This window comes from Miniopterus natalensis, chromosome 13 (genome assembly GCF_054644295.1).
Source record: "Miniopterus natalensis isolate mMinNat1 chromosome 13, mMinNat1.hap1, whole genome shotgun sequence".
NCBI classification, from domain to species: Eukaryota; Metazoa; Chordata; class Mammalia; order Chiroptera; family Miniopteridae; genus Miniopterus; species Miniopterus natalensis.
This window is the reverse complement of record NC_142093.1, coordinates 40,843,365-40,871,115: the sequence shown is the minus strand read 5'-3', so window position 1 is coordinate 40,871,115 and position 27,751 is coordinate 40,843,365. Positions and strand designations below refer to the sequence as shown.

At 49.3% G+C, this 27,751-nt stretch overlaps 2 protein-coding genes across 6 annotated transcripts in view; both read left to right on the top strand.

Moving 5' to 3' along the window:
• Nucleotides 1–5,488, top strand: part of RAB11FIP5 (RAB11 family interacting protein 5) — a 35,279-nt gene extending 29,791 nt beyond the window's left edge. For all 3 annotated transcript variants that reach the window (XM_087823635.1, XM_087823634.1, XM_016202499.2), the window contains 2 exons: nucleotides 2,842–3,031; nucleotides 3,293–5,488. In XM_087823635.1, coding sequence (XP_087679761.1) covers nucleotides 2,842–3,031; nucleotides 3,293–3,496 — 394 coding nt within the window. In that variant the 3' untranslated portion in view covers nucleotides 3,497–5,488. The remainder of the gene's footprint in view (nucleotides 1–2,841; nucleotides 3,032–3,292) is intronic.
• Nucleotides 5,489–6,958: 1,470 nt separating this feature from the next.
• The window catches only part of SFXN5 (sideroflexin 5), a 97,774-nt gene continuing 76,981 nt past the window's right edge, over nucleotides 6,959–27,751 (top strand). For 2 of the 3 annotated variants that reach the window (XM_087823632.1, XM_016202590.2), the window contains exons 1-3: nucleotides 6,959–7,097; nucleotides 14,428–14,496; nucleotides 25,798–25,875. In XM_087823632.1, the coding sequence (XP_087679758.1) occupies nucleotides 6,996–7,097; nucleotides 14,428–14,496; nucleotides 25,798–25,875 (249 nt within the window). In that variant the 5' untranslated portion in view covers nucleotides 6,959–6,995. The remainder of the gene's footprint in view (nucleotides 7,098–14,427; nucleotides 14,497–25,797; nucleotides 25,876–27,751) is intronic. The other variant, XM_087823631.1, reaches the window with a different exon arrangement.

Below are 27,751 nucleotides of genomic sequence, written 5' to 3'. Positions count from 1 at the left end.
GGAGATACCATTGGAGGAAAAAAAGAAAAAATAAATGCTTCCCACATGTGTGACCCTCAGGAGAAAGCCTCTCTAGCCTCACCAGTGCTTCAGTGGTTTGTGTTTGTGCCTTTGGGGTGGTCCCCAGGCGCTTGGAACTGTGCTGAGTTGACAGTGTTTGCCTGTGTGACTGTGGTCACTGTGGCATTGGTCTGTTTTGGAAGAATTATGAGGCTGCAACCTTACTGGGTGGCTGATGAGGGGTATCCAGGTCACTGGGGGGTGGCAGGGTGTGATTTAGCAGGGGCAGCAAAGTCCAGAGGGCGCCAGCACTCTAGGGGACCTGAGTGAAGCAGTGAGGGGAGCAGAGGTGCCACTGTCTCTGATGAGCAGGGCAGGCTCCAGCACTGGCCTCTGGGAGGCCCAGCCCCCTGCTCCTGCATTCAGTTCTCCAAATTCACTGAGCATCCAGTGTGTGCCAGACACTTGACAGGAATGAAAGATGTTGTCCCCGCTGTAGTCCCAGGGAGTTCCAACCCAGTGCAGAAGTTGGAAGTGAAGCATGAAGGGAAGGCCCAGGGGCCAGGGCTGGTCTATGAGAAGGGATGGGAAGCAGTCTGGGCTACCCTGGGTGCTGCTGCAATGGTAGGCGGTGAGGCCATTCCCAGAGGTGGGAGAGGAGGTGGGTACAGCTTCCCAGTGTCCTCAGCTGGCCCTGCTGTATTCCAGCAGTTCTGCTTACACTTGCCACTTTTTACAAGTCTTATTCTCTTCATAGTTGGCTTCATGCCTGTGCTTGTCATGTTCCTTAGATCATGGAGTGGATGGGCCAAATTGAGGTGTCCCCATTTCTCAGATGGGGACATGGAGTCCATGAGAGTTCCAGGGTACAGGGTCCCTCAGATGCAGGAGGGCAATCAGACCAGGAGCCCAGGACTCCTGTCCCTCATTCAGGGTGTTTGTATAACTCCCTGGGACTCCTCCGTGCCCCCAGCACAGCCCACAGGTGGTATTAGAGCTGCTTTTACACCCCCTTCCCTAATGCACACTCTTGGATGGGAAGGACAGCCTGAGATGTGTTCTTTTCCCTGCTGCCTGCCCCTGCCTGGGCTCTCTGCCACTCTTCCCAGGCTGTGAGCCTGAGTCTATGGCCTCTCCTGAGTAACAAAGTGGACTTCCTGGATGTAGGGGAGCCTGTCTTCAGTGGATTCCAGGGCCTTGGCCTCTGCTATTTTGCTTCCTACTCTCTAATGGTGAAGTAAACATAATTTTTCAGAGGTCCCTTAGGAGTAGGTTAACTGAGTCAGGGGCATGCTGCTTGCAATTTGGGTAACTGTCACAGGTACATGGTGCTGGGGGATCCCAGAGGAGGGACATCTTAGTCAGTCTGGGGGAATCAGGAAGGTTTATTGGAGGCAGTGGTTTTGCACACTTTGAAACCTGAGTAGGAGTTAGCAAGCCCACAGGCGAAGGGGCAGCATTCCAGACAGGATCAGCTTTTGTAAGCACCTAAAGGTGAGGGAGAGCCTGTTTTCTGGCTGGAGTGTATCAGGCGGAGGGCCAGGAGGAAAGGCCAGGGGCCAGTTGTGTTAGAGACTTTTTTTCTGACACTGAGAGGGAGGCTGAAATCATGATCCCACAGCACATGTATTGGGAAGGGTGGTTGGAGGTGGGCAGGACTTCACCAGGGAGCTGACTCAGCAGTTGTGGCCAGAGGGAGGAAGGTTTAGCGAGCCCTCGCTGGAGAGGAGGGGGTGGGATGAGAGTAGGTAAGAAGGTTGTTAAGGCTAAAGCCAAAGCGAGGGATTCAGAGATTCCCAGGTTTCTGACTAGAGCCATGGCAGGCTAATAGTGCCACTCACCTTTGGGGAGCACAGGAAAGGGCAGGCATGGAGGGGAGGGTGATGTGCCTGGGGTGGACCCCAAGTGGAGTAAGCCAGCCTGAACTGTCTTCATGGGTCTAGAACTCAGGGCTGAGGTCTAGGCTGGAGATGGCTGTGAGGGGGTGGAGGGGAGCGAACTCTCGGGCAGACATGCGTTTAAGACTGAGAAGGGGCTATTAGAAGTTGGAAAAGCAGAGAAGGGCTTGGGGGGGGAGGGGGGTGAAGAGGGAGGAGAGCAGCCCAAGGAAGGAGTGTCCAAGAGTCAACTCCACAGAGAGGTCAGGAAGGTGAGAACTGGGGGTTCTCAGCAGGAACACTTGTGATGGGCTGGTGGGGGCTGACATCCTGCTCTGTGGGCTGAGGAGTCAGTGCAGGTAAGAACTTGTAGAGACAGAATATAGTGTCCGTGCTCCAGAGAGGCCTGGTGAGAAGAAAGAAGAGGGGGATGACTGAGGGTGGTAGCCGGGCAGACACAAGGTTAAAGGAGGGTTTTTCAGGCCGGTGTAAATGCTGAGGGGAAGCAACCAGTGGAGAGAGGTGGGCAACCAAGTGTCCCAGTTTGCCCAGCTCCTTCCTGGTTTTAGCACCGAAAGTTTCACCTCCTGGGAATCCCCATAGTCCTGGGAAAATTGGGAAACTGGGAGGGTTACTTACCCACCCCCCAACCAGAGGAAGGTTACAATACACAAAAGGATGGAGGGAAGATGGGTGGAGGGGGTGGCCTTGGCAAAGACTGGGAATAGGTGCAGAGAAGTTTGTAGGAGGCCTCTGCTGTCCCTGTGAAGGGGTGGGGTCACCTGAGGGAGAGAAATGGGGAGGGGACAGAGGGTGGGGTGCTGAGGAATGCTGCTCTGAGGCCTTGGCTGTATAGGGGCAGCCACCACCAAGTGGTGGGTCTCTGTTCAGCAGACCTGTGGCCCCACCTTTTCCTTGTGCTGCACATTCCTCCCCATAACGCATCTCCTGTCTGTCTCCACAGTCCCCATCCTGTGAAGCCCCTCAGTGCTGCCCCTGTGGAGGGCAGCCCTGACAGGAAGCAGTCCCGCTCCAGTCTGAGCACAGCCCTGAGCAGTGGGTTGGAGAAGCTCAAGACAGTCACATCTGGCAGCGTTCAGACTGTGGCTCCGGCCTCCCAGGTTGGCCAGACTGCGGACACCAAGAGGTTGAAGGTGAGGCCTAGCACGATGCCACAGGAGATCAGATCAGACATGTGGTGCTGGGGAGAGAGGTCAGGTGTCTTGAATTTAGAAACAGGGTGCTGGGCAGGGTGGAGCAAGGAGCAGGTCTGGTCTCACATGCCATAGCCCTGAAGCCAGTTAGGCCATTTCTGGCATTGGAGACACACAGCTTCAGGGGCCTGGGGTGTCGGTGGGAAGGCAGGCAGGTAGGCCTGAGGGTGCCTGGCTCACTCTGATTCCATCTGACCTCAGGATTCTGGTGTGCTGGACCAGTCGGCCAAGTACTACCATCTGACCCATGATGAACTCATCAGCCTGCTCCTGCAGCGGGAGCGGGAGCTGAGCCAGCGGGACGAGCACGTGCAGGAGCTGGAGAGCTACATTGACCGGCTGCTGGTGCGGATCATGGAGACCTCGCCCACACTGCTGCAGATCCCCCCTGACTCCCCCAAGTAGCCCTCGTCACCCCCACCCCCTGGGAGGGTTGCTCAAACAGGGCTCACACCCTCCCTACTCCTGCTGAACTTACTCACTTGGGGCAGGGTACAGTCTGTCCTCTGTTGTCACCCCTTGCTCTCCCTCCCTCCTGCCTCAACTGGGGCTGCTGGAAGGAGGGCCTTTGGACTCTTATTAGAGGTGGGTCTCACCTACCTGCCTGTTTTCATACCCCTTAGCTTTGGGGGCTCCAGAAATTGGAACAATGAATTTAGCCCTCAAGACAGAGCAGGGGTGAGCTGCAATTTGATGTGGTATCTGGGACATACTTTATTGCCCTACAGGGATGGTCAGCCATTTCTTTCACAGCTAAACCCTGTCCTCTTCATCTCCCTCCGGCCCCTGGACGGCTCCTAGTATTACTAGGGCTGTGGCAGGAACCAGGTTGCCCATTTGTATGTGACCAGGGCACCTACTCTTCAACCTCATGTCGGTTCCCCCAAAAGCAAGGAGCCTGTATGGTCTAGTGTCGTGTCTGCCATGTCCGGAGTCTGTCTCTAGCTGTTTGAGGAGCAGATGTGGTATGGATGGAGGAAGGTGATGTGCCGGTCCCTGTGCTCCTCTTCTGACCTGTCCATGAGTGTCCTGTGTAAATGTTTGGAGAACTGGGGCAAGTGTGGAGAGACCACCTCCTCATGCCCCTCCAAGGTGTGGGCCACCCAGGCCTCGGGGCTTTGGGTTGTTTATGTTTGGGGATCAAGCCTCCATCTCTGTTCTTGTTGCCTGTCCAGATGCCAAAACTCTGTGCTGCTACAGGATTTGAACTTTTAGAACCTGATTAAAATGTGCCTTTTGTGGGTGGAGTCAAGAGCCTCTGGATGTAGACTCTGCCCCCTGTTTGGCGCCCCTCTCCCTCCCTGTTGAGCACATGGGGCTGGATCTGGCAGGACCCTAAGAATGGAAATGGAGGTTGGGGCAGCCCTCTTGTGTGCTCTGCCCTCCCCTAGAGTTAATTTCAGTTAAGGGTCCGGCCAAGCTGCTGCTGCTCCTTTTGCCTACCTGCTATCTTCTCTTACTCCTTCAACACCAATTGAGGGGGTTCCTGGGGGAAAATTACTTTCTGGTAGTGGGAGGTCCCACTCTGCCTATACTTAGGAAAAAGCCTTTATTGTCTTCCCATCTATCCACTACCTGCTGTCCAGCCTGTCCCTTTCCCCGTAGCCTTGACTGGCTTGGCTGCAGTGCACTTTGAAACAAAGTGTCTGTCCTTTGGCCCAGCCCTGGTTTGCTTGCAGAAAAACAGCAGGTTTCCCCACAGCATCTGCAGGGGACATTTGGTAGCTTGGGGCACCCTGCCTTAGCAAAGTTGTGGGATGCGGAGGTGCTGAAGGCAGTTAGTTTTGACCCAGTAAGGAGGTGAGAGCTCCTTGATCGCCTCTTTTTCATGAGCTAGCCTGTGGGGTCACTCTCTGGGATCACTTGGAAGGCCTTGGAAGGAGATCTGCTTGGGGAGGGGGATGTCTTCTGCCAGGACGAAGCAGAGTTGCCCCACATATGGGGGAGAGCCCCTGTAATGTTATCTACCTTAAGGACCACTCATCAAAGCTGAGGGAAGTATCCACAGGTACTTAGGACATCAGTCATGTTTTTTTTGGGGGGGTCATTGAGGGTTGGATGGGAATCTCTTCTGGGGGAAGGGGATCACTCCTCTACTAGGTGTTCCTCTGGGTTCTATTCAGTCCCAGCTGACACTGACCTTCCACTCATTCTTGATTGTGGGTCTCCAGAATGCTCAGGTCAGGGATGTCTTTGGAAGTTTGGAGTTGAAGCCCAAGGTTCTTGCTGGATGTTTCTGCTCCTGGCCACGAGTTGGAAGAGAGCTGCAGGTGGGGTGGGCAGGGAGCAGGCATGGTTCTGCTTTGCCATTTGTCTTCCTAGATGTAACTCCTGTTTATAAAGACCTTGTTCTTCATGTTTCGAGCACTTTATGAAGAATAAAAAGTTCACAGACTGCAGGTGGCTCTGTTGTGTTCCTGGTTAGATGAGCGTTGAAGCAGGCTTCCTGGGGGAGAAGGCAGGTGATGGCGTTCTTGGATGACACGGTCCCTGTGCTAACATCAGAGCAGCGGCTGGGGAACACAGAGGGTAAAATACTTGATTCCTGTCCTCAGGCCACTTCGTATAGTTGGGAAAGATGAGCTACCAACCCGAGATACTAACGGTTCTTCATGGCCAGTGAGAATCTCCAGCTTTAGGAAAGTCTGTTTATTGTGGTCCCAGCGTTGGAGGATGAGGAGCTGACAGCTACGGATCATGCATTGTTCAGAAACGCGTGAGAAGGCATGAGCCAACCGCGCACCTCACCACAAGACCAAGGAGACCCGACGTGGGGTTCCCGAGGGTGAAACAAGTATTCTGTCTTGTGTGAAACGGGAAGCTCCCTCTTCTTCCCCCCTTGTGTTCATTGTCCCCGCTGGTGCCTTGCTTTACAGTCTGCAGTACTCCCCCTTCCCTGAAGTCCTTGTAGTGCTTGGTGAACACCACTGAACCCGTCCCCACTCCCAGTTCTCTTCCTGCCTAGGAGTTAGCCCCAAGAAGGATCTTCCTTGGCAAAAGGAAGTGGAGGCTGCTAAGGCTCCTAAGAACCATGCCTTCCCTGAGTTTAACTCAGCCAACAAATACCTGAGTTCCTGCTGTGAGCTCTCCCATTCCTGGCACTGAAGACTTAGCAGTGAATCAAAAAGTCACAACTCCTGTCCTGTGGACCTTAAAGTACGAAAGGCAGATACTCAAAACCATAATTTTACATGCAAGGGCTGCAAAAGAAGTGCTGCGTGCTATAGGAGCATGTAGTGGGTTTTGTGGAAATAGGGCCATTGATTGGGAAACACAATGTTTACACTTAGGCCATAAAGAGGGCCAGCGTCAGGCTAAGATAAAAAGAGTTTTCTAGGTAGAGAATGCTCCAGGATCCAGGGCCGGGAGCGCACAGCAGGCTGCAGGGACTGTCAGGGTGGACACAGAGCACGAGGCAAGAGGCAGGGTGGGACAGAAGAAATTGCATGAATATCCGCAGTGCAACTCCCTGCAGAAAGCCTTCGGAGATTAACCCTACTCCACCTGGAGTCCTGGCCCATCTGGTCCCGGGTGGGACCCGGCTGAGTAAGGCTCTTCTGAGCCGCAGCTCCAGGAGTGATGCCCACCACAGCAACTCAAACTTCTAGGGGCAGGAAGCCAGCGAGGGGACAGTTCATGGCCCTTTCGTTGGGACCTTGGAGTCCTACACGCACTCTGGCCGCGGGCTGCAAAACCGGCAGCGGGAACCAAATCCTGGTCTGAGTCGGTGCAACACTCCGCAGTCTAGGGCTGTCCAGCACCTTCCCAAGGAAAACTACACTCCCCACAACGCCTTGCGCCTCCGGCTCGCTGCGGTTGCTTATGGCCAATCCGGAGAGGTAGCTGTGGCGGGGGCCGAGGAGGGACATTTTAAAAGGGCCGGAGATTGCGGGCGTCAGTGGCCATGGCGGATACAGCGACTACAGCATCGGCGGCAGCGGCAAGTGCCGCCAGCGCCTCGGCCGATGCACCTCCTTTCCAGCTGGGCAAGCCCCGCTTCCAGCAGGTGAGGACCGGGCTGTGGTCTGAGGGTCAGCGGGTGGCACAGGGAGGGCGAGCAAACTCGTCTCCAAAATCCCCTTTAGCCCTAGGGTCTTCGACCCCGCGGCCACCCCGGAGCCTGCAGCTACTGGATCGGGGACCTCGGCCAAAGCCACTCCTTTTCCATTGGTCAGCGGGGTGAGCGAGGACTCCCACCTTGGCTCCCCATTGGCCGTCGGCGCCGTCGCTCTGCGGCTGCTCGCGCCCTCCAGCCTTTCCCTCCGGAGGCGCGCGGTGATTGGCCGCCGCCGCCGGGCCGGGGATGTGGGCGCCCGGGTCCGAGCGGCTTCTGCAGGGTCGCTCGGGGCTGTGGGGCGGCCCGCTCCGGGCGGAAAGTTCGAGCCCGGCCCTGCACGAGAAGTTACCGTGGCCGAGATGCCTTCTGCCTTTTTCCCCGGGTGGGGACTGACCGTCCTTCCGAGCTTCTGGAGGAGCCCCCGGCAGCATCGGTGCCCCGCGGCCACGCTCCCAGCCCTCCCCCGATCCTCCGTGCGCGACGGGTCGGGGCCACGAGCCGAGGGGCGCTCGCGGCCCCGCGACTCCGGTCCCCTCCCGCGGGCGGTGCGCTGACGCCGCGAGTCGGCCGGCCGGTGCCCTGCGGGGATGGAGCGAGGACTTGCGGGAGAGCTGGGTGCGAGCGAAACGCTGTGTCATCTCCGGGGGCAGGCGGCCGCTGGGAGGGTCCCCGTGCCCGGGAACGTGCGCGGCCCCGCCGGCTGCGACCTGGGGCCTCGGAACCCGAGCCCGGGCGCCGCCGAGTGCTGGCTCGGTCCGACTTGCTCGGGCTCCTCGGGGCACCGTAGCAGTGGTCCTTTTCCTCCGGGACCCCCGGCAGGGCGTCGCCAGCGTACCCTCGGTCTCGGAGCCGGGGATCGAACCCGCAGCTGGGGGCGGGGCGGGGAGGGGCCGTTCCCACGCCGCGGGCCGCCGCGCTCGCTCGAGCCCCCCGCGTGCGCTTGGGCCCCGGCTGAGGAAATAGACTTTATTAGGAAAAGGGCAGAAGACTTGGCTGAAGTGAGCCTGGGGTGGCCTGGGGTGGCCTGGGGTGGGGGACAGCGGAGGCGGGCAGAAAAGAAGTTTGCAGGAAGAAAGGAAATGTAGGGAGGTCGGTGCGGTGGGGTTTTTTGTTGTTTTTTTGGTGGTGATGGTGGTAGAGAAACTGGTTCCAGCAACGGGGTGCACTGAGCTCCACTGAGAATTAAGGAGCTGTGTTCCTAAGCCTTCTGAGAAAATGTCCCCGTGTTAAAACAGGACTGTAATTGCTTTAAATAATAAGCCATCTCTGCATGTAGGTGTCTGAGGTGAGGCTAGCATCTTCCTGCCAGTGTAGGGTGCCACCTAGGGTGACACTGTCAGGGGTGCCTCTGCCTGAAATCGAGTGACCCTGCATCAGCTGTCCCCCTTTCCTGGGCCCTGTGCATTGGCCAGGGCTTAGTCGGGCCCACCTCCTCCCTTTCCCCCTGTGACATTACCCCCTGGTGGGACTAGGGTACCGACCCCCTCCTGCCCATGTCTTTGGCCACCCCAGGTGGGACCCTTGTAAGTCAGCCTGCTCTGTGGTCCTCTAATACTTGTCTCTCCGGTGACTTGGTCTCCTTAACCCCTGTGTGCACCTTTTGAGTGACAGGGCTGATCCTGGCCTTTCCGTTGTCTCCATCCTAACTCGGAGGTGGGGCTAGCTAGACACATAGTAATGTGCTGAATAAAGGTCTGTGGGAGGGTTTTTCTCTGGTACTTGTTCTGGGACATTCGGTCACGCGGCAGACCTTTGTCAAGAACTTCGAAGTGGACTGAGCCCTTTGCGGCGATCACGGCTGGAGCCATAAACGCACATTTGAGACTGCTCTGTTCTGGCAGCCATTGCTGGTATCTCTTTTTGGCATGGCTCTGGAAGGCAGTAACAGTGTATGGATTTGAGGTGCCCCTCCTCCAGCATAGTAACCTGCATAAAGCACAGTGCATGTGACCCACTCATGTTAAAGAACTCAGCTTCCCCCTCAGACCTGTTCCCTTCCACGCTGCTCCCAGCTGGGCAAGCAGACCAACCTACCACCCAGCTGACTCCTAAGAAACCTGGGAGTTACTGTATACCCCCTTCCTCTCCCTCACTTTCTAAATACAACCAGAGGGCCAGTGTTCTCGTCTCTTAAACAGCTCTCAGATCCCCTGGTCTCCACTGCCATAGTCCTAGACCAGGCCCATCTTCTAGCTCCTGAGCCACTGTGGAAGCCTCCTAACAGGTCTCTCTGCTTCCACTTTCAGCCCTCCCTTTTCCTCATGGCAGCGTCCCAATACAGGTTTGATCAAGTGACTCATCCTCCCACACACACACTTAAACACCCTCCAGTGGCTTCCTCTGCTTCTGAAATAAAGATCTCACTTTTGGAGAGTTCCCAAAGGCCTGCATGACCCAACCCTGCTGCCCTCTTCTTCCTCGAATTGAACACCCACCTGCCACTCAAACCCACCTTTTCAGCATATTGGCTGCTCTCAGCCCCTGGAACCCTGAGTGATTCATAATCCAGGGTCTATTCCCAGAGCCCACATCAGGGACACTACTCTCAGTCCCCAGCTAGCCTCACCACTTTCTGCAAGAATGGGCGCCAAGGTCTTTCCTTAGTTCCTGGAGTTGCCCCAAACCCTTCTTCCTTTCATTCGTCAAGGATTCCCCTGCCCAGGAGGGCAGGGAAGCAAGGGCACTGAGCAGCGTCAGAGAATGGAGACAGATAGCTCGCCTCAGTGGCCTTTGGTCTGTGCTCATCTCTCTCCCCATAAGTTGGTTATGATAGCCAATCATCATTCCAACTTTCTCTGTATTGACTTATGTAATTTTCACAACAACCCCGTGAGACAAGTACAGTTACCCTTTATAATATTGGTGAGAAAACTGCAGCACACAAACAGATTAACTTCCTAGGCATTCTGGCTCCAGAGTCAATGTATGTTTGTTTATTTGTTTATTGTCAACTTTTTATTATGGGAATTTCCAAGCATAAAGAAGTGGAGACAGTTAACACTGATCCCTGTGCACCCATCACTCAGCTTCAACAATTACCAATGAAAGACCAGCCTCATTTCATCTTTATGGCCCCACCCCAACCAGTGAATTATTTTAAAGCAAAACCCAGACATCCTGTCATTCCCTTGAACCTGCCAGTAAGTATTTCTAAAAAGTAAGGACTTTTTTGGGTACTTTAAAAAAAAACACTTTAAAATTTTGGAATAATTTTAGATTTACAGAAGTAAAAAAGAACAGAATTCCTGTATAACCCTCACCTGGTTTTCTCTAATGTTATCTCATATTACCATGGTATGGTTGTCAAAACTCAGAAACCATCTTTGGAACATTGTTATTAACTACATTCCAGACTTCATTGTATTTCACTGTTTTTTACACTAATATTCTTTTTCTGTTCCAGGATCCCATCCAGGATCCCAAATTACATTTATTTGTCATGTCTCCCTAGTTTCTCAGACTTTTCTTTTTTTGATGACCTTGACAGTTTTGGGAAGTACTACTCAGATATTTTAAAGAATGTTACTCAGTTTGGGTTTGTCTAGTGTCTTTCTCATAATTAGACCAGGGTTATGGGTTTTGGAGGGAGAATGTCACAGAGGTGAAGTGCCTTCTTTTTTACATGGCATCAGAAGGTTTTTTGAGTAGTTTTAACATAACCACAATACCATTTAACACATCTAAAATAATTATTTCTTAATATCAAACCAATCACTATTTGTCTTAGTCTGTTTGGGCTGCTATAACAAAATACCATAGATTGGGTAACTTATAAACAACAGAAATGTATTTCTCACAGCCTGGAAGCTGGAAGTTCAAGATCAAGGTGCTGGCAGATTCAATGTCTGGTGAGAGCCAGCTTTCTGGTTCATAGGCAGCACCTTCTAGCTGTAACATCACATAGCAGAAGGGTGGAGAGAGCTTTCTGGGGTCTCTTCTATAAGGGCACTAATCTCATTCATGAGGGCTCCACTCTTATGACCTCATCACCTTTCAAAGGCTCCATCTCCTAAAAGCACCACCTTGGGGGTTAGGATTTCAACACATGACTTTTTTGGGGGGAAGAGGACAGGGGCACAAACATTCAGTCCATTGCACTGTTCACATTTCCCTGATTGTGGGTGTGCTGGGCTCTAAAACTGGCCAAGGCCTATGGTGGCAGAGTATATGGGTTGCACAAAGTTCCTCTTTGTTGCAGGGAACTTGCTGGGCAGGAAAATGCACTCTTCACTCCGGAGTTGGGAGGCAATGGGGAATTTTCTCATAGTTTGCCTGAAGTAAGTTTTCAAATGAAAGTGACTTGTAGGTAGTTATATGTTTCAGTCATTTCTATCCCATAGACTAGAGAGTGACTGTTTCCCAGGGCTGGTCCTGGGGCTGGTTTGTGCTGTGGAAAGGGTCAATACCTTCTAGTCCAGTGGCTTTAACCCCGGCTGCACACTCACCTGGGCAGGTTATTAAACAGACACTGATGCCTGGAGCCCACCCCAGGCCAGTAGAGTTTGAGTCTCTGGCTGTCCAGCTGTTTTTTGGAATACTCAGGTGGTTCAGTGTGCAGCCTGGTCCAGTCTTTCTGCCTTTGGACTACAGGTTCAGTGAGTATTTATTCCTAAGCCTAGTGATTTAGAGGTCTGGGTGCAGCAGGGCTGAAGGTTCCTTCTCAGACCGTCGCCCTCAGCTGCTACTCCCACGGGCCCCTCTCCCCCAGCTGCCTGGAGGTGGGAAGGCCACGTGTACTGCAGGCCCCAGCCCCTGCTGAGAATTAGCTGACTCACCTTTCTTGTGAAAGGAACTGGAAGGAATCACTTGGCTGACTCATTTCAGGTAAAGAAAAAGGGAACGAAAAACATCCACTGACTCTCCAATTAAGGAAAGAGAGGGACTGAATTTTAGAGGGGGGGAGAAAAGCCATACATTTTCAACTACTGAGAAAATAAAAATTAATCAGACTGAGAAAGTAGAGACCTTCCCTGCCATTCTTCAGGCTGGGAGGACAGGCATTAAAGCAGCTACAAAGAAACAGGGTTTCTCACGAGGACCCCACTGCATCCAGGAAGTGTCCCAACAACCTCCTCCTTGAGTTCCTGCTGTTCTGTGCTCGCTGAGCAGTCACCTTCTCCAAGATCTCTGGGCCTCTTTCATAAGGGCACTAATCCCACTCGTGAGGGCTGTGCCCTCATATCTAACCACCTCCCAAAGGCCCCACCTCCGCTACTACCGTCTTGGGCATTAGGACTTAACATATGAATATTGGGGGGACACAAGTATTCAGTCTATAGTAATAACCACAGTATAGTTACTATATTCAGGAAACTTAATACGGATACATACTTTCATTAATCTATGACCCACATTTTTGTCAGTTGTCTTAATAATGTCTTTGAGAATATCATTCCCTACCCCCTTCCCGTCCAGGATTCAATCCAGAATCATGTGATGCATTTAGTTGTCTCTTTAGTTTCCTGCAATGTGGACCAGTTCCTCAGTCTTCTTTGTCTTTCTGGCATTGACATACTTAATGAATAAGGCCAGTTATTTTATGGAATGCTCCTCAATTTGGGTTTGTCTGATGTTTCTTCATGATTAGGTTGAGTCGTTCCTGAGTACTATGTGAGCGATATCTTGAACTTCTCAAGGTATCACATCTGGAGGCACACAATGTCCATCTGCCCTTCATTGGTCCTTTTAACATGTCCCCATCATTGTGGGGGGAAGGGGGCACTTCATTGCTTTCTGGCACAAAAAAATGTACCAGTCTCATCTGGTACCTTCCCTGCCCCAGCCCTGGAACTGGCGACTTCCCTAAGGAACCCTGGTTCATGTTAGTGGACCGGGATCTGTGTGTCATTCTGTCTCTTTGCTATCCATTTACTATCCACCTCGCTCTACTTATTTCCTTGTCTGTTAATTGGAATCACCCTCTTTATATGCATTTCACACCATCATAAGCATTTTTCCATGTCATAAACGTTGTCTGAACATGCTTTCAAGTGGTGCATAGCGTTAAGTCACCATCCACCTTTACAAATAATGCAGCAGTGAGTGTTCTCAGCATACAGTATACCTCTGACCAAGCCTATGAATGTCACTGATTGTTTCCTTAGATTAAACTAGCAGAGGTGAAATTTTGCCAGGACAATAGTGTGAGCATCATGGTTTAGGCCACCTGAGCTGTAAGAGGTTAGAGAAGCAACTGTTTTTGTTAGGAATGGTGCTGAAGCTTGATCTGGTCTGTGAAAGGCAGGAGGTGGAGAGGCTACTCCAGGTGGGCATGCCATGGTGAGCAGAGATGGAGGAGCATGGGGCCTGGTGTGTGCAGGGGACTTTGAGGTGATCCAGGGCCTACTACAGAGTCTTTATTAGAAGGGAAAGGAGCAGAAGCTGGCTGCAGGGTCTGGCTTCCTAGTGAGCAAGGGGAGGGAGTGTGGAGGCCTGTGTTTCCTCCACTATGCAGAGGACAGTGCTTGGAGAGCTGTGGGCCTCCAGGGAGGATCTGGGACAGAGCCTGGGAGTACAGCGAGGCAAGAACCCCCAGTATTTGTAGCCTTTCCCTTTGTCCCCTAGCTTGGCACCCTCTCTCCTCCCCTTGAGCTTGGCTTTGCCAAGCTGGCTCTGTCCCTGGGGCAGAGGGCCCAGCAGCAGGGTTGCTTGGTTTCCTTTCATTGTGCTTTAATGCCTGTGGCCTGCTTTGCACAAAGCCCTTCTTTTCCAGGGACCTGCTCTGGGGCAAGGCCGGAGGGAGTCGGTCCCTCATCCCGGGCCTCACAACAGCTCCAGAGCTCTGGGTGAAGGAGGGTCTGAGGGCTGCAAGCAGGGTTCTGTGGTGCTTGAGCTCTGCCTATGGGGAGCTTGACCTCGGAGAGGGACCTTCCCTCACTCCATAGGTCCTAAGCAAGGCAGGGAGGCTGTGGTGGTCAGGGAAGGCTGGGAGAGGGCGGGGGACCAGGCTTTACCTCCAGCCTGTGTGCTTGGTGGTGGGAGGTGGGGAGCTACTGAAAGGCTTGGAGAGGATCTCAGGACACTGAGGGGAAAGGGAGAAAAATGGGAGGTACCTTGAAGAGAAGTTGGGACAGTCACTGAGTCTTAATGGTCTTTCTGAATTGATGTTAGAAAGCCCTCATACTGGGAAAGCTGCCCTCAGGTCACTGAGCAGTGAGGCCTCATTGGTATTCACCTCCCGTGTGGGGAGGCCTGGGGACTGTGGGGTGTGGGGCGGGGTTCCCCAGTGGCTGGAGGATGGTCTAGCAGCTGATCTCTCCTCTCCCACCCCCTTCTCCAGACATCCTTCTATGGCCGCTTCAGGCACTTCTTGGATATTATCGACCCTCGCACACTCTTTGTCACTGAGGTAAGTCATGGCTGTCACTTGTGGAGGCCCCTTGGCCTTTATACCTTGTCACTTTAGAAGATCCGTGGATCATCTGTGTGTGTACTTTACATGCATTATCTCATTTCATTTGGATCTCACCACGTCCCTTCAACGTAGATATATATCATCATCATCATCATCATCATTTCAAACTTTAATAAAATTATTTCCAAGTACATGAATTACATGCTCATTACAAAAGTTCAAACAGTACAGATATTTAAGTAGAACAAAAATGTATCCTTCATGCACTGTTCCTACCCAGTACCCTCCTCTCATAGGTAATTTACCTTTTATATGTGAACCATGCTATGAATTTTGACAAACGTATTCAGTCATGAATCCACCCCCACAGTAACAGTGTAGAACATTTATATCACCTGAAGATGTCCCTTCATGCCCGTAGTAGTCAGTCTCCCCTGCTCAGCCTCTGGCAACCATCTGTTTTCTGTCCCTTCTGTCTTGCTGTTTCCAGAATGTCATATAAATGGAATGCAGCAGTGCGTGCCTGGCTTCTTTTCCTTCGCATCATGCTTTTGAGATATATCTGCATTGTTGCACATATCAGTACTGCATGCCTTCTCACTGCTGAGTAGTATTCCATTGAAGGGATGTTCCAGAATTTGTCCATCCACTTGTTGATGAACACCTGGGCTGTTTCCAGTGTTTGACTATTATAAATAAAACTGCTGTGAGCATTCTTTGTGTGGACATATGCTTTCATTTCTACAAGTAAACAACTAGGAATGGGATTGCTGGCTCATATGGTAAGTGTGGTGAGTATATGTTTAACTTCATAGGAGACTGCCACACTGCTGTTCAGAGCGGCTCCACGTTTTACATTTCCATCTGCAATGTTCCAGTTGCTCCCTAGCCTCACCAATACACCTGGTATTGTCAGATTTAAACATACTAACTTCAGCTATCCAAAGAAGTGTGTCTTTGTAGCCTTTGTATATGTATTTACAAATGAGTGTAAGAATGCATGCACTCACAAAATAGCAAAGATTTACTAAGCACTTACTGTGAGCAAGGCAGTGTTTGAGCATTTTACATACATCAGCTCAACACATTAACTCAAAGCGACACATGAGGCAGATACTGTTACAGTTCCATTTTTCACATGAGGAAACAGACAGAAGGTAAGTCTCATGCACATGGTGCTGGCCAGTGATGGAGCCAGAGTCTGAACCCAGCTAACCTTGTCTTCAGAACCCTTACTCTTAGCCTGTTGGCATCCCTGTTCAGGTAATGAGCGTAGAGAACACTCAGTGAGCAGAAGGCCTGAGCTCCTGCCCTGTGCCACATACCCTGAGCAAGGCATTGAGTCCCTTAGTTGGCTTCCTGAGTGGATAGCACTTCCCTGCACACCTCTGTGCTGAGCACTGCCTTGCTTCAGCCCCAGAGCTGATTAGCTCTGGGAGGGAAAAGCCATGGTGGAAAGGAGCACAAGGCCTGCTGGACTCCTGGGCCTACTGTGCCCGAGGGAGCAGCCCATTAACGTGAAATGTGGACATTAACCTGCCATGTGGTTTCCCACTGCGTCTCAGCAGGACAGAGGGCTCAGGTATTTTACTGGCTGGCCCTACCTGCCCCCCTGGGCCTACTGCCTCATAAGGGCAAGGCTGCTATACTTCTCTGCTCTGCCTGGACTTTTCTAAGGAGTTGTCTATGTGATCACACAAAAATTTGGAAGAGTGCCAAACTAGAGAAACTACTTACCTAGCTTAGATTATGTGTCTTTCTAGAAAGTTCTAGAATGGTACAAAACTAGATACAGTTGCCACATAAATCCCAACATAAGTGTTACCTGCTTGATGGAGGAGTCAGCAGAGCCCACTGCTTACCTCAAAAGATGGAGGTGCTAATGGTGAACTTTGAGGCATATTGAGAGATGTCAGGGAGACTCAGTAGGTGGGGAGGATTTCAGTGCTCTCCAGATCACCATGAGCTGGCAGGGGCCTCGGGGATGAATTGGCGGCTATGGGGCAACATGCCACCTGTGCCGGGGACTCACACCGCCCTCCTCTCCAGTCCACCCTCTTCTCAGGCCTAGACCCCTTCATTCCCCTCTGTCTTGTACCACTTCTTCCTTCAGCTCTCGCAGTCTGAATGGCCCCAACAGTCTTGTATATCACTAAACCATTTGGGCCTAAATACCATTACTACACACAAAAATCTCGTATTTTACTATTCATTGAGGTGTCGAAGCAACTTAACTATTTACTAACTAGAAAATAAAACCAATGCAAAATAGTTTTAGAATACTTTTCAGAATTCACAAGTTCCCTCCCCTCATCAAAGATGATGAGCCTTCCCAGAAAGATCTTCACCTTTCCCGTAGTGACCCCCCCCCAAACACACCCCAGCTGGGGACTGTTTCTAGCACTGTCTGCTGGCCTTTGGAAAGTTTCTGCCCACAGGAGATCTAGGCCCTAAAAATTCTGGAAGGGACATGAGTAGGGCCTTCAGGCCCTCACTGGTTCTAGTCCAGGCCGGTGGCTTCGGAAGGCCACCTGCATGAACACGATGAGAAATTGGAGGCACTGAGAGGAAAAGGTCCCTTACCTTCCCCTCCCCCGTGAATGGTGGCGCTGCCAGGAGGGCCAGCCTCCCCTTCTGGGCTCACAGACCATGGCTGTTGTCTACAAAACACTGTTTCTCTTCCAGGGCCTTTGGCTGGTGTCCTAGGAAGGAGTGTGGGCGGTGGCTGCCCAGTCGGAGGACGGGCCTGTTTGTGCGGGTGGGAGGATAGTGGAGGACCTGAGGAGGTGGCTCTGGAAACTAGTTTCCTGAGGTGGAAAGATCCTGGGCAGCGTGAGCCATCCGGTGACCCTGTTCCGAGGGGCAGTAGCTGAATGAGTGGATAGACTTGTCTTGACAGAGTTTTGAGGCTACTTGTTTGCAATTTATAACTGACCAAGCTTTCAAAAGATTCCAGCCCTCTTCTGTGTGATGAGGCGGAGGAAATTTTATTCACTGTAATTTCTCTTAGGAGGAAGACTGTCTTTGTTTAGTGAATGTCTTGAGCCTGGCTTCAGAGAAGGAGGTTGGTCTGCTTGGCAGAGAGGGGAGAACTCCGCTTTGATCCTCGAGGAGAGAGGAGAGAGGAGGCAGAAGGGAAAGGACTGGGAAGGAGAGCCAGTAACCCCGTGCGCTGACAGGCCGGGCTGGGGCACTTTTTAAATTTTTTTAATAGGATATTGATTTTTAGAGAGAGAGGAAGGGAGAGGAGAGAAACATCGATGTGAGGGGGTAACATCGATGTGCCGTCTCCTGCACGCCCACTGCCGGGGAGGAGCCTGCAACCCGGGGGTGTGCCCTGACCCAGAATTGAACCAGTGACCTCTGTGACACCCAACCAACGGAGACACACTGGCCAGGCCCCTGGGGGCCCTTTTGAAGTGGGTCACGCCTCCTGTGCTTGTGATAGTCGTTGACGTGACCCAGTATCGTCCCCTCCACCGTCATTCCTGGAGAGGAGTCAGTAAGTCTGCCTGGTTCATGAAATGTCTACAAGGGTAGATTATTGAGGGGATCTTGAAGGTGTGGGTCTCCGTGAGGGTGCAGTGTGGGGGGGATCCGGCCTGAGGAAGGAGCTTCGAGGATCTGGCAGAAGCCCCAGCTTTGGCCTTCCACAGAGGTCATGAGCTTCCATCTAGATTTCTTAGGGCAGTGCTGCACCAGCTGACGTCTAAGCTGCTTTCAATTTTGGACCGAAGATAAAAGGAATTTGCTATTCTGAATTCAATAATTATTTAAGGGAATGAAGGATCAATAGATTATCATCCTAAAGGGCATAGAAAACGAACTGAAATAGTGTTAATAACGCCATTTCAATACTAGTATTGGTGTTGTAATCTGAAACTTTTGGGGCATATTGTAGGATAGAACAACTAAGGATTTATACTGGTGTTGGGAACTCACTGTGGGAGTGGGGAGATACAAATATGAAGTAGAGGAAAAGGCAAAGAACTATGTGATGTTGAATTTGAATTGGAGGTATCAATATGAACTCATGATTTACACACACACACACACACACACACACACACACACACACACACACACGTATATTCCTGATTTCCTGGCTCTGTTCACTGAAAGGGCCTAGAAGCAATGACCCCCAGTAACAGTGTGCCACTATCCACCAAAAGGAACTAGGGCATGGAGAGATGGGCAAATCCACGTGGGGGGCAAGGAGAGTTGTTACATAAAGTACGAAAGTGTTCAGGGAATGATGGAGACATGGGATGGCTTGAAGGGCAACCGGCTGGCCACACTTGGGATAATTTGAACATTAAGAAGAATAAGAGCAATGGATTATAATACATTGAGTAATAACAATAATAATAATAATAATAAATCCTTGAGTCCATAATAATACTAAAAATGTGGGAGGGAAGTTCTTCTTCACAGAAGAATGCCAGCCAGTAAATATAGAGGAAACAGCCATTGTGTAGTCCTCAGTGAAACAGCTGATTCCAACTGGGATTATTAATTGACGCTATTTCCCTAGAGCAAAGATTGTTGGGAAACAGGATATTTCTATGCTCTCAAACAGTATCACTCTGAAGATTATTTAGCAATTACGAAGAGGAAAAGGTACCTTTACAATGGCCGGAGGACACCCTTTTAACCAAGTGATCAAACTTAGCACTAACAGTGAGAAAACTGACATTCTATGCTTCCTGATGTGATGTGATTCTGGTACTAATCTCTAAAATGGGGAAATATATGAAAATCTGAGGAAGAAAATAAAAACTGCTTATTGTCCCACCTGCCAGAAATAAGAACCAGTAACATTTTGATGTATGTTTATGTATAAAATTAGGATGTTTACATAATATGTATAATGTAGCTCTATCTCTCTATATAGATACATAAAGAATCATATGATATATTTGTATACATAACATAAATGTATACATGATATATATTCTTTTTTCCACGTAGCATATCATGAGCATTTTTCCTTGTCATTAAATGTTGTTTCAAAATGTGTTTAATAACTGCATGTAATTTACCATGTGGTTATTCTATAATTTATTTAGTCATTTTCTCTATTGTTGACCATTTGGGTGGTTTCAATACTTTTTGCCATTATAAATGATATCACAATAAATATCCTTGTACATAAATCTCCCCATCTTCCTCTTTATTTCCTTTGGATAAATTCCTAGAAGTGGAATTCCTGCATGAAAGTAATTTTAAGGCTTTTGAATATATTGCCAAATTGCCCTGCAGATTGCACCAACCTGTACCATGATCATATCAGTTTATACTCTCAGTAGCAGTGAGCGAGGGTGTCCATTTACATGCATTCTAGACAGCATTAGATATTCTAATTAAAAAAATCTTTAATGGAATTAGAAAAATATTTTTATTGATTTTTAGAGAGAGGAAGGGAAGGGGGGAGAGTGAGAGAAACATCCGTGTGAGAATGGAACATTGATGGGCTGCCTCCTGCATGCTCCCTACAGGGGATCGAGCCTGAAACCTGGGCATGTGCCCTGACTGGGAATAGAATTGGTAACCTTTTGGTGTACGGGACAACGAAGCCCAACCAACAGAGCCACACCAGCCAGGGCTTTAATGGAATTTTTTATTAAAAATACCCAAATGTCAGTACCTTTATACACTTCAAGTTCTTACCTATCTGCACACATTTTGGCATACTTATTAATTTGAACATAGACTTTTTGTTTGCTTTTTTCATGCATTTCCAAGTCTTTGTAACCGTTAGTGTTAGACTTACAGGTATAACAGATAGGTTGTTTACTGTCTTTTGTGATCCTGCAAAAAAAAAAAAAAGAAGAAGAAAGGAAGGAAGAAAAATCAGTCTCAGGCATGCCACTTTTCATCTGTGCTTAATTAATTAATTAATTAATTTTAGAATAAATTCCCAAGAGTAGGATATCCAGGCTGGAGGCCACAATTGTTTTTCTAGTTTTTGGGATAGCTGGATAGATTTATTTTCTAGAGGTTGTACTACCAGCCATGCTGCCAGAGTTATATTAGTTTACCTCACATAGGCCCCCTGAAGGCGGCCGGAGGTCGGCCACGAGGAAAGCAGGGCCTCTCCCCATGAGTCCTGGTTTCCTCTTTCCTTAGGCCCCCCAGAAGGTGGCTCGTGGCTAGTGGGAACCAAGCCAGACAGCCCTGCAGGTCCCTGGACTGCTGGGAGGGGACAAGAAGGGGCTTAGGAGGGCCCAAGGAAGACAAGAGGAGGGCTTAGCACTATGCATGCACAGAAATCATTAGCTTTGGCCCACAAGTCCCACCACCTGGGGCCACAATAGGAATGGATCCAGCCAAGGTTGCAGACAAGGTAAGGATGCATGGCCCTGCACTTGGCAGATGCAAGGCTGGCCCAGGCGAGAACAATCAGATAGATGCTGAGCAGTTAACACCGCTTGACATAACGTGCTGGTCCCCTGCCAGCCACCCCTCCTCCATGTGGACGCCACCCACTGTCAGTTCATTCTCCTTGATGCCTGACAGTGCTCTTTCTTTCTTTTTCAGTTCTGCAAGCTTTGGGATTCTCAAAGCTTTGCCTGCAATGCTCATGTTTCAATTGCACCCTTTCTCTAAACATGCTCTCCAGTTTCTCTCTGTCATGCTGGGCTCAACTTTGAATGAGAGTGGGGTGCCCACTTTTTTTACTTGGAGTATCAGCTTTGGGTTGGGGAGAAGGTGCAGGATTTCCTGTGGTTTTGTTTTGAGACTTCCCTTCTCTCAGTTACTGTCATGAGGACAAGAGGGTCTTCCATGCTGATGTCTCAGGGAAATGGCCCAGAACTGGGATGCAATGGGTTTCCAGGTGCCACCCATCCACTCTGTGACCCTGGGCAAGGAAATGCCCTTTTCTCTCTGGCCCCAGTTGTCTCAGAAAGGGGATGGCCTACATGGTTTTAACATCCACACACACGGTATTTTTATTCATATCCTCTGTGAACAGGGCACAGTCTCATGGAATCTGGGGATTCTCTTAAAACCTGCATCACCCTCAACAGACTTTGGTCTGATACTTTGGAACCTGGATTCTAAACCATACACTTTGCCTCTCCCCCCAGAAGCCTCAGTCCTTCATTTTTGTTAAATGCACATTATTTGTGGCCCTGTGTTGGTGATGGCCTGGGGTGGGCAAGTCCTGTGGTCCTGCAAAGATACCTCAAACCAGTCCCCTGCTCCCTGCACTTTTCAATCTCTGACAGGTAATGTGGGCAGTAAGTGGTCAGGGACCTTAGAGAGGTGCAAACCCAATGCTCTCTGACTGTTCACAGGAGGGAGCGTTTCTGGAAGATTCCTGGAGAAGTGAGCCTTGAAGGATGGATGGGGTTGGTGATGGACTTGGGGAGGACGGGTGTCTTGGTGAAGTGAACTGTATGGGCAAAGTCAGGAGGTGGGAACATGCAAGCTCCGCCTGGAGAATGGGTGGGCCCCTTTACCAAAAGCGGGGTGAAATATTTCTGGGTGCTACTCACATCCTGGCCAGATGCTATCACTCCCATCATCTATTTAATATATTAAATATTATTATAAGTTAAATATTTATATCAGTTTGTCATCCTTCCTTAACCAAGCAGGGATTATACTCAGTCTGCATTTAATTTGGGGGTGTGCTATGCTTCCCCTTCTTTCCCCCTAAAAAAAGATGAGTTTTCCTTCTGATGACTCTTCCCAGCTTTCCTTTCTGTGCCCTTCCCTTCCTGTGTCCCTCTGTCCCCATTTCTGTCTGGCCTGGTCTCTTACCCTTTCTGTCCACTCCCCTAACACTCCATTCCTGCCCCTTTGCTTCCTTCCCCCTCCCCTCAGACTTGGGGCCAGGATTCTCCTCTGTTAAAATTCTCTGCCCCAGGAGCAGGCCTCCCTCCCAGGTGCCAGCATTTGCAGAGGGACCTTCTGGAGACCATGCCCCTGCCAAATACAAGGAGACACCCTCACAGTGACACTTTCTGGCAGGTGACTCAGAGGCAGGCAGGCTGGTGATGGAGCCTGGGCCGTCCATGCCCCTGGCCCCTGGGAGCCCCAGCCTTGCCTCCAGCTGGCGGGGCCCCGCACCCCTTGGCATTCAGGACCTGGCTGCCTGTTCCTGGTTGAACAAACTTTCTGCAAAGTTCACCCTCCAGCATTCCCTGCACTCACATGCCGGGGGCTTTCTGAAAAGCCTCACAATGCATCGGGCTGAGAGGAGGGCTGACCCTCCTGTCCCTCAAGTCTCTTGAAAATTGCCCCTTCTCTGTGGAGAGACCAGCCCCCAGAGCAGCCAGCCCTCAGGGACCTCTCAAGACAAGTGGCCTAGGCACTCGCCTGCCCCAGAGGGTAGCCTGGAGCCCCAGCCCTTCAGCCTCTGACAGGGGGGCCTGGCTGAGGGTAGCAAGGCCCAGAGGCAGAAAAGCCCGTTCTAGCTTCCTTCAGTCCTGGAGTCTGAGCTTTGTGTTCAGGAACTCTGGCTTTAGTTCTTCCTCAAGCCATGCCAAGATGAGGGCTCTTGGGAACTCACTCCTGTGGCAGGAGGCCTCCCTTTGATGACCGTGTCAAATGAGATGGAAATTGGCCAGGTTGCTATAGGAACTCGGAAGAATCCCTGGAGTGGGAAAATAATGAGAACACGGGGCCATTCACCATTCAGTGGTGGAAAGTGGAGCACTCATTGTCTGAAGGCAGAAGTTGCAGCAAGAGAGGAAGCAGGCTTGGGGCGGGGAGCTTGCTGCATCACTGGGAGGCTTTGGGGTGTTGGGCGGACTGAGAAAGGGTCTGACTTAACTCTGGACTCAAATACCAAAGCGCTCACTTGCTATCTGGGTGACTTTTAAGCAAGTTAAAACAACAATTGACATGAAAAGCAAATGTATTGAGTCTAGAAGGAACATCCCCCTCACTTTTGAGGTGGTTATCTCAGTGGTATGTTTACAGGTCATTTAAAATTATTTTTTTGTGCTTTTCTGCTTTTTCTGGCATTTTGTTTAAGCAGCATGGATTAATCGTGGTGGCGGGGGTTGGGGAGCAGGGGGGAGGGTGACCCTGAAAGCGCAAGGCTATCTCCAGTTTGGAAACAGATTCCAGGAAGGCTCTCTGGAGTTATGGAATTGAAACACATACATTTGAAAGGGCAGGGACAGTGCTCTGCAGCAGTCAGCTTGCTCCCAAGCAAGTTTTCCTGGCCCTGGTGCCCTGGGTTAGACCACTGCGGGCCTCGGGTGCTTCACACACAGGCCGGATGGGCCGGGGTGGCCTGGCTGGCTTGTCCAGGCTGGCAGTTATTCCCATTGTTGCATCATTTTTCACCCTATGAGATCCCCCCTGCCAGCTGGCTCAGCAGACATGCTGTCCACCCCCTGGGTGCCCTGCCTGGTGCTGCCCCTGTCTTTAGACCAAGCGGCTGATGTTGCGGTCTCCGCACTCGCGTTCCCAGCCGGCCTTGTCCCTCCTCCATCAAAAGGGGAACAGCAGCTCCCTGGGTGTTTTCAGCCATGCTGGGCATCCTTGATGTCTGGGCCCTTCACCTGCCCTTGACAGAGGCTGTTTTCTATCCCTGTTGTCTGTTTATTGTTAATTTCTTGAGGTACAACATACATACAGTAAAATGAACATATCCTAAATTTATTGCTTAATGGATTCTGACATATGTTTATACTCATGTAACCACCGCTCAGATCAGACATTTCCATTTCCAGTACCCTGGAGGGGCCCCTCATGCCCTTTCCAAGTCAGTTCCCCTAAAGGTAACACTATAGTGACCTCTACCACCAGTGAGTTCGGACTTTTTTTTTTTAAACTTTATATACTATATACTCTTTTGCATCTGACTTCTTTTGCTTATCATGCGTATTAGCAGTCTATTGTATGTAAGAAATCACCCCAAAATATAGTGGCTTAAAACAACTCTCAATTCTTTTGCTCACTGATCTTCAATCTGGGCGGGGCTCAGAGGGGATGGTTCATCTCTGCTCCACGCAGCATCAGCCAGGGCGACCTGGCTGGGGCTGGAAGGTCCATTTCAAGGTGGATCTCAGGCATGGTGGGCAAGCTGGTGCTATCAGCTGGTGGCTCAGCTGGAGCTGTTGCTGTCCATGTGGGTGTCTCCATAGGATGCTTGAGCTTCCTTATAATATGCTGACTGAGTTCCAAGACAGCGACCATCCCAAGAGAATGAGGTGGAGGTGCAAGGCATTTTTATGAGCTAACTTCAAACTCTATTTATTGAGGCAGTCATGAAGGCCTTCCCCGGACCAAGGTGAGGGGACATAGACTCTACCTGTGATGAGGATGTGAGAAGGTTCTAGAAGAGCATGGGGGATGGGAGATATTGGGGTGACCATCTTTGGAAAATGCATTCGGCCACATTATGTTTGTCGGATTCATCCTTGCTGTAACATGTAATGTAATTTGCTTTTAAAAATTGCTGTATAATATTTCATTGTGTACATAGACTACAATTTATTCAGTCTACGATTGACATTTAAATTGTTTGTAGCTTTGGGCTATTTGAATAGTGCTGCTCTGAATATTCTTATATAGGTGTTTTGGTGGACCAAGTGGCCTTCTATCACTGTTGCTGTCTCTTTAGCTTTTAATATTTTAAAAAATCATACAGTTCTATCCTTATTTTCTCTCTTTCCCTATCAGTTACTGTAGCCATATGCACTTTAGTATGCAAATCTCTGCTAGTGTTTTTAAAATGTTGAAAAGAAATTATAGCACTATTACATAAATATGCTCTCCTTATAAAAACTTTCAGGATTACAGTTAAGATTAAAGTTCCTTATCACACCTCTTGCTAAGTCGGGCCCTTTCCTCCTATCCCAAGGTAATCCCTGTCACCAGTTTGGGGGGTTTCCTTCTAGAGCTTTTTTGAAGCATTTACACACATATATATTCTCATAGAAAATACTGTTTTCTCTGTGTGTGTGTGTGTGGGGGGGGTTGTTGGGTATAAAGAGTAGCATCATATGGCTCTGCAATTTTCTTTCTTGCTCAAAAATATCTTGGAGATATGGCCATAGAATCGCATATAGATCTACTTCATTTTTTAAACTGCCAAATAATGTTTCATAGTATTACTATACCACTGCCATTTAGCCATTTCCCTGCGAATCGATGTTTAGGTTGCATCCTTCTTTGTTGTGTCACGTGTGTTCCATGAGCTGGAGGGCAGGTCTTGTCCACCGTGATATTGTCAATACTTGATCAATACAGATGCATTCCTGCATGGCAAAGAGTTGCTGGAGCCCTGGATCTGTGCCCCTCAATGTCCCTTTTTTCCCTTCCCTACAGAGACGTCTCAGAGAGGCTGTGCAGCTGCTGGAAGACTATAAGCATGGGACTCTGCGCCCAGGGGTCACCAATGAACAGGTAACTCTGCTGGATGTGGGGAAGGACGGAAGGTCACAAATTGCTAACCCTTTTACTGGAGCCAGACCACTTCTTTTCCCTTCACTATCCACTTCTACTGCTGTTGCATACTGCTGTGGACTTCTGGCTGTTTGGATGGAATACCCAGGTCTCTCCAATGCCCTGGCTCTGGTGGGAAGCATGGCGGCTGATGAGGCTAGAAAGGCCCAAAGGCAGTAGTTGGCTGGAGCTGACCTGTATACCCTTTCCCAATTCCACATTCAGTGACATCATAGTGATAGCTGGAAATCAGCCACAGTGAGAATATTTACACCATGGAAATTGGCAAAAGCTACAAATTAGGACTCTTGTCCTTCAAAGAATTGAGTAATAAATTATTTACCAGCACACTACTCCCCAAAAGTTCAAGTTGAGGTTGAGAAAGGGGAGTGGATGGTAGAGGTTAGGTTAGGACATTGTAATTTTTTTTTTATAGTGTGTAGGAACTTGAACTAGAGCTAATTGAAATATTGATGATTGTGTTTGGTTTGGGGGAGGAGTAGGGGCTTATAGTGTAGGGCAACTTTAATGATTACAGAGACTCATGGTTAGTGTGCCAAAATTTTTCTTTTGGTTCATAAACTTTATTTCAAAAACTTAAAATAAATTAATCTTGAAAAAAGTAATGTGTGCATAGTTCAAAAAATCAAATAGTACTAAAACACTTGTAAGGAAAAGTAGTATGCTGCCCATTGTCCCTCGTCAGCTCCCATCCCTGTTCTCTAGAAGCAAGTACTTTTAGCTGTTTCTTCAGATAGAAATCTGTATTTCAATCTAACATGTTCTATACTGCTATTTATCAATGAATTCTTTTGTGTTATCTATTATGGTAATTCAGAATTCAGGTCTCTTATTATCCACCCCATAAACATGCTTCTCTTCCCCACCCTCATCACCCTCCCAAGATAGCTATTATGGTTTGGGGTCTATGGATATTCAGTATTCAAGTTGCAATTATATAAATAGCACCTACTGTAGAGTCAAGCTGGTTGTATCATGACTGTTTCCACTGTTTTTAAACTTTATGTTTTATCTGCAGTTAATAGTTGCCTCTTTTTTCCTCATTAGCATAGTTTTTTGTCCCATTTCTAATTCTTACCACACCCTCTAGGGATATTTTCAGTGCCTCCTTTCAATCCCAAAGACTCCAGTTCTTCAGTTCTGTTTTTCCCCCTGAAAATTTCCATCTTGGGGCCCAGTCCCTCTAGCTTCAGGTCTTCCTCTTGGTGTTTGTACACTTTCATTTTGGTGGAACACCTTTTCCAGTATCTTCCTGAAAAAAAGAATAACAAGGAAGAAATTTTTGAGTACTTTTATGCCTGAAAAATTATAATTCTGCACTCAGCCTTAATAGACAGTTTGGCTGAGGAGAAACTTCTAGTATGACAGTCATTCTCCTTCAGAATTTTGAAGACATTGCTCTATTGTCTTCTGGATTCCAGTAAAGTGGTTGCAAAATCCAATGCTATTTTAGTCCCAATTCTTTGCAAGTGACCTGTTTTCACTCTTTGGAATGTTTAGTGTCTTCTTTTTATCTATAAAATTTATTTCTGAAATTCCACAATGCCATCTCTTTTAAAATTCATTATTCCAGGCTCTGAAAATTCATTATTCCAGGAGTTTGAATACTCCTGTCTTTCAGTTCTGACAACTTTTCTAGACTGTTTATTTAATAATTTCTTCTCATTCTGAAACTCCTATCAGTCAAATATTTGACATCTTAGATTATCACTCAGATTTTCTTTTTTTCTTCTATTCCTTGACTTTGACCTTCTGTTTGTGTTTGCAAGAATATTCCTTAAGTTTATTTTCAACACATCTATTGAATTTTTAACTT